Source organism: Peromyscus eremicus, chromosome 14 (genome assembly GCF_949786415.1).
Source record: "Peromyscus eremicus chromosome 14, PerEre_H2_v1, whole genome shotgun sequence".
Classification (NCBI taxonomy): Eukaryota; Metazoa; Chordata; class Mammalia; order Rodentia; family Cricetidae; genus Peromyscus; species Peromyscus eremicus.
The window spans coordinates 59,612,615-59,618,488 of record NC_081430.1 but is presented as its reverse complement, the minus strand read 5'-3'; the positions used below and the strand labels follow the sequence as shown (position 1 = coordinate 59,618,488).

Below are 5,874 nucleotides of genomic sequence, written 5' to 3'. Positions count from 1 at the left end.
TTCTCAGTTTTTAGGTGGAAACTCTTGCCACCACGTTGGACGCCATTTGTAGATGCAACCAACCTTCTTATTAAATAAGAGACACAGAACCAATGCAAAGAAGAAAGCCAAGAGGTCAGAGCTAAGAGCTAAAACCTTACCCTTCCTCCTGCAGTGGTCCTACCTCTCCGAACTCACTACCCCTGTGTTAATGTCTTTATATAGTGTTCCTGTTCTGCCTTCTCATTGGTTGTAAACCCAACCACATGACCGCCTCGTCACGGCCTGTCTGTATAGACCTCCAGGTTTTCCTTGCTTGGTATTGAGATTAAAGGCATGTGTGTCCAATAATGGCTGTATCCCTGAACACACAGAGACTTACCCAGCTCTGCATACCAAGTGCTGGGATTACAAGTATACACCACCACTGCCCTGCTTTCCTATGGCTTGCTAATAGCTCTGACCCCCGGGCAACTTTATTTATTAACATACAAATAACATTTTAATACAAATAAAATATCACCATAGAGGGTCTTCCCTCCTTCCCGCAGTATGAGGCGGCTGCTGCTGGAACCAGCCCCAGTATCACCTATAACTTCAAGTGACGTTTTATCTCTTCAGCTGTGCTCAAGTGACTGCATAACCTGCTAGGGAAAAACTGCTGCTCACACCACTTCTGACACCAGATGTGGGTGTTTCCAAACCAGTCCCACACACACCAATGAGGCAAGGGCTGGTAGTTAATTCTGACACTGGGCACTGAGATTGCTGCCCTCACAAGCGGGGACCCAGTCCCACAGCACTGCCTTCAGTTCAGAACCAGTGGAAAACCTGAGCCTCCCACACATCCATAAATACACTTTCAAGGATTGTGGATCTCAGGGCTGCACTCTCCATGCCTTTATGTGCTTATCATATAGGAGATAAATGAACAGCTGAGAAAGTGCACAGGGTGAGATCTGGGAGAGCCCTTATTGCAGGGGATTCTATCCCATGTACAGATGTTGGGGTGTCCCACCTTCCTACATCAGTCCAGAAGTTCTCCAAATCCCTTTGGATAAGGTTTTTATGTAGGTCCTATTACATAGCCTTGATTAATAAGTCAGTGACCAGTGGCATGGCTTAACCCCCAGCCTTTTAACCACTCTGAGCCTCAACGTGGAGCTGGGATGCTCAACCTTCTACTCACAGATTGCCCTTGAGCAACCAGCCCCTCTCCAGCCAGCCAAAGCATGAATGCAAGCTCATGTATGGATAAAGGGGAAAGTTGCTTTTAACACAGGACTCTGTTCACTGCACTTAGAAATCTCAGGGGCTTGGACTCTCTCGTGAACCAGATGAAGTTCAAATGTGCAGGTCTTTACATGCCTATTTATACATGTTAGTTGCAGTTGTGTTTCAGGAACTCTGCCTGGAGAGGTATAAACTGTCTACCCCTCCCTTATAGGGTGCTAACAACAAACCAAAGGGTTCCGCCAAAGTCCAGCTTGGGGAACCAATGGGTTCCTTTGGTTCATTTGCAGAGCCCAGGCGAGGGGCTACTTAGAAGAGTGTGCGTGACCGTAAAGCAGCCGCCCCAGCATGGATGGCAGTTTCCCCATAGATGCATACATGGGGTCCCCCTGCTTTCTGTTAACCTTCCACACACTATATGCTCAAGCGCCTCCCGAGACCAGAAGGTCATGTGCAATTACATACATCCCACTGAGAGGCACAGGAGCGCGGGCTGGAATCAGCAGGCTAGACTGTGAGTAGTCACTGGTGTGCAGGGGAAGATGACGGTTGTGATGCTCAAGGATGGGAGCCGTGGGGAACGGGTAGAGGAGCCTTTTTTGGATGCTCCTTTGGTAGTCGTGGTGAGCCTGCAAATGTTAGTTCCTTGGAAAACATGCTCTGTGCCTCCTAGGCAAAGAGCCCCAGATATGTATTTCTTTTATTTATTTATTTATTTATTTATTTATTTATTTATTTATGCCGAAGGCTGTTTATTGAAGAAGGGAAGAGGTCTTAAATACAGGCTTACAGCACAATGGGAGAACCCCGGAGGGCAGAAGTTCGCTACAGATGTTTTACAATCTTGCATCTAAGCTGTTAGCACCCATTATGCAGGATACATAGACAAGGAACTTCCCTTTAGCATTCAGGAGGGTGAAACCCGGCAGGGAATTAGCATAGGGAGGATATCAAGGTCAAGGTCAGCAATCAAGGCAACAGTTACCCAAAACGGGGGCCAGGACCCTACAGGTCCCCCTTTTACTAAAAAATGAGCTTCTGACTTAGGTTGTGTGGGACATCAGCAGGTCACCTTACCTGTCATGGAGACACCTGCCCAGGCCACACAGGTGCTCTGTCTTAGGTTGGTGACCGCCCCCCAGGCATTACCCGTCTCTGAATACTCATTATCATAAAGGCTCAATCATGTGTGAGCTGCAGAGTTAACTGCTGCCAAAGATCTCAAAGTGGCACTGCAGATATGTATTTCTTATGACATTATACCTGTCAGTTTTCATACTAAAACAAAAATTTCAGCCGGGCGGTGGTGGCACATGCCTTTAATCCCAGCACTCGGGAGGCAGAGCCAGGCTGATCTCTGTGAGTTTAAGGCCAGCCTGGGCTACCAAGTGAGTTCCAGGAAAGGCGCAAAGCTACACAGAGAAACCCTGTCTCGAAAAACTAAAAAAAAAAAAAAAAAAAATTGTATTTTCGGCCTGGCGGTGGTGGTGCATGCCTTTAATCCCAGCACTTGGGAGGCAGAGGCAGGTGGATCTCTATGAGTTCGAGGCCAGCCTGGTCTACAGAGCAAATTCCAGGACAGCTGAGGATCTTACACAGCGAAACGCTGTCTCAAAACAAACTGGTAGTTACACTTTACAGTGTTCTTAGTAGACTCTTTCTCAAATTAGTCTCCTGTGGATTCCTGTTACATTTTTTATTTCTTCAGACACAAATGTCATTATTTTGTTATTTTGTGCCAGATAATGCCAGCATCACAGATTTGGGATGTGATTGTGCATCTGGGGTTTCCTTGCCTGTTTTGTGACATTTGAGGCTGTAAATTGCTCTGTGTTCCTTCAGAAGTTATCTGCAGGAAGCTGTCGAACCCGGATGGAGCATGAATGTCTTAGTAAATGTTTAGTTACTTATTTTCGTGTTAGTGTCCCAGAATGCCTACATTGTAAGACCACTCTTTTTGGAGATCACTGTGCGCTGAGGATGTTCCCGCACAGCTTATAGAAAAGCACATTCCCCTGGTGGACCACTTCACCAGAGCTGCATAGGCAGCCAAGGCAGCTGTTTTTGCAGGAGGCAGAGGGAATTCACTCAGGGAAACAATGCCAGAACTGGGGCCTAGCCTTTCCCTCAGCAGCCAGCGAGGAGCCAAGAGTAGAAGGGGTCTGAGAAGGTGGCGGTGGGCTTTGCCTGGGGGCTACCCAGGTCTGCTTGCTGTTGGGTGAATTCTCATTTCCCCAAAGGGACACAGTTGTACGGATGGCAAGTTACGGGGTCACTCCAGTCTAATCCTAAGTGAGGAGTCCTCACCAGGATGGGAAACAAGGAAGTGGGTGAGGCTGTGTGGTTTACATGAGTTCAGGGAGAAGGGACCAGGGTGAGCCCGAAAGGGAATTGAGACCCTCTGTGACAGGCTTCTCCTTCATCTGCCCTTGAGCGTGGGGTCCTCCCAGACTGAAGGGGCCAGCGGTTGGGAGCAGCGTGACCTTGAGTGGGCATGTCTGCATCTGGAATGCTGCGGAAATCCTAGTCCTTCCTGGGTTGGCCAGGAAAGGATCAGGTTACCTTCTTCTGGGCTGTCAACGGAGGGGCTCCCTCGTCGGGATAGTCAGCCTTGGGCCGACTGAGGGGCCGCAGCTGGTTTTCAGGCAGGGAGTGGGAGGGAGGCTGAGCAGGGCCAGGAAGCTCCAGGGACCCACGGGAGAGAAGAGGCCCGGAGGAGGGGCTGGTGGGCCAGGCCGCAGCCGGGGCGCAGGGTGCCAGGCTGGAGCTAGGCGAAGAGACTCGCGGGACCAAGACCCGGTGACCCTCGGCGGAGGCGGCAGGGCGCCGGGTGGGTCTGTCCTCTCGGGCGCCACGGGGGCGTGCGCGCGCCCTCGGCCTCGCGCCCCGCCCTCTCGTCCTACCCGCGCCGCCTCCCAGCGCCATTCCCCGAGTCCCCTCATCCTGGCCATGGAGGGTCTGGTGCTGCGCCCCGCCAAGGACTACCGGGTGGTGCTGCTCGGCAGCGTGGCGGTGGGCAAGACGGCGCTGGCCACGCAGTTCGCGTGCGGCCGCTTCCCCGAGCGCTGCGAGCCGTCGGTGGAGGAGCTGTTCAGCAAGGTGATCGAGGTGAACCGGACCCCCGCGCTGCTGGAGATCGTGGACACGGTGGGCGCCGAGCACCTGGTCACCCTCAAGGACCTGTACATCAGGAACAGCGACGGCTTCGTGGTGCTCTACAGCGTGTGCAGCGAGGCCTCGTTCCAGGCCGTGCGGCCGCTGCGGGAGCGCATGGGCCGGCTGCGGGGCTCGCGCGCCGTCCCTCTGGTGTTGGTGGGCACCAAGGTCGACCTGGACGCCGAGCGCCAGGTACTGACGGCCCAGGGCCGCGCTCTGGCCCGAGAGTGGCGATGCCCATTCCTGGAGGTCACAGCGAAGAGCAAGATGATGGTGGATCGCGTGTTCACGCAGGTGGTGCGTGAGATGGAGGCCCTGGCCCCGCCGGCGCAGGAGGCTCCCCGCATCCCTGTCAGCGCCCTGGAGTTGTGGCCGACCGAGAGGTTCATTGGCTAGCGCGTTGCGGTCGGTCGGCTGGTTCAGTGCCTTTTGCAAGAAAGTTACCGAATCGTAAACATGTGGCTGCTTCTATATATTCATCCCAAATGGTGCTTCAATCTGCCTACGTGTCTTTCTTGAATGTTTGGCAAAAACTTTGCAACCTCCCTCCGTTGACCTCCGATTGTGCTATAAAGAAAAAACCAAAAATGGCCTTTTTTTCTGTAAAGAGAATTTACAGCTCTGTTCTTCAATCAGCTTGTTTCTGGACTCTCACCCCTTCCCCCACCCCGCCACCCCGCCTAATTTTTGTAAATAGCAACTTGAGAGCTTTGGATTGGTTGGGGAGTCTGCACTAAAGACAAGTTTTCTTCAGTTGCAGGAGGGTTTTCTCTCTCCTTTTTCAGCCTTGAATCCAGCAGTAAGATTTTCCTCAACATGAATTCCTAAATATAGTTATGACTTATGCCGGGTCGGTTTGAAAGGGGATACTGTATGGGGGACAACTGTCCACACACACGAAGCTAGCTCAGCCCTACCTTGTAATTGACAGTTAGTTGGTTTCTACATCCCTGCATTGGAAATAAAATTAGAAGCTGGTAATTTTTAACATGTGTCTTTCTAGCTTATGTGTAAACCAATAATTCCTAAAGCTTTATTTTTTAACGATTTATTTTCTGTGTGTGTGTGTGTGTGTGTGTGTGTGTGTGTGGTGCTAGTACATATGTATGTGGGCACACATGTGTATAAGGGGACAACCAGGTTTTGTTCCTCCCCTTCCCCTTTGTTTGAGACGGTGTGTGTTTTTTGTCCACCAGCTTCTGGATTCTTGAGTCTCCTCTGCACATCTTGTTAAAGGAGTACCGGAATTACAGTATAGGCTGGGATTTGAACTCAGGTCCTCAGGCTCGCACAATGCGTGATTTCCCTATTGAGCCATCTTCCCAGCCTCTAATTCTTGGAGCTTTCACATACCTTGTCTTTGAGTTATTTTCCAGGAAACAGAAGTGTGTAAGGAGGAGGGGGCAGCGCCCCATCTCCTGGTGTATTTCTGCAGAAGTGCTGCCATGAGCCAAGGGCTCATTTATATGTTTTTCCCCCCCCTTGTTTTCTAGATTCAGACGTTTT

At 51.1% G+C, this 5,874-nt stretch overlaps 1 protein-coding gene across 1 annotated transcript; it reads left to right on the top strand.

Moving 5' to 3' along the window:
• Positions 1-4,146: 4,146 nt before the first annotated feature.
• LOC131924413 (ras-related protein Rap-2a-like) lies at positions 4,147-5,356 on the top strand. Its single transcript, XM_059279699.1, has one exon. It carries the CDS (start codon positions 4,162-4,164, stop codon positions 4,762-4,764), a length of 603 nt encoding a protein of 200 aa, XP_059135682.1. The 5' UTR covers positions 4,147-4,161; the 3' UTR covers positions 4,765-5,356.
• Positions 5,357-5,874: the final 518 nt, after the last annotated feature.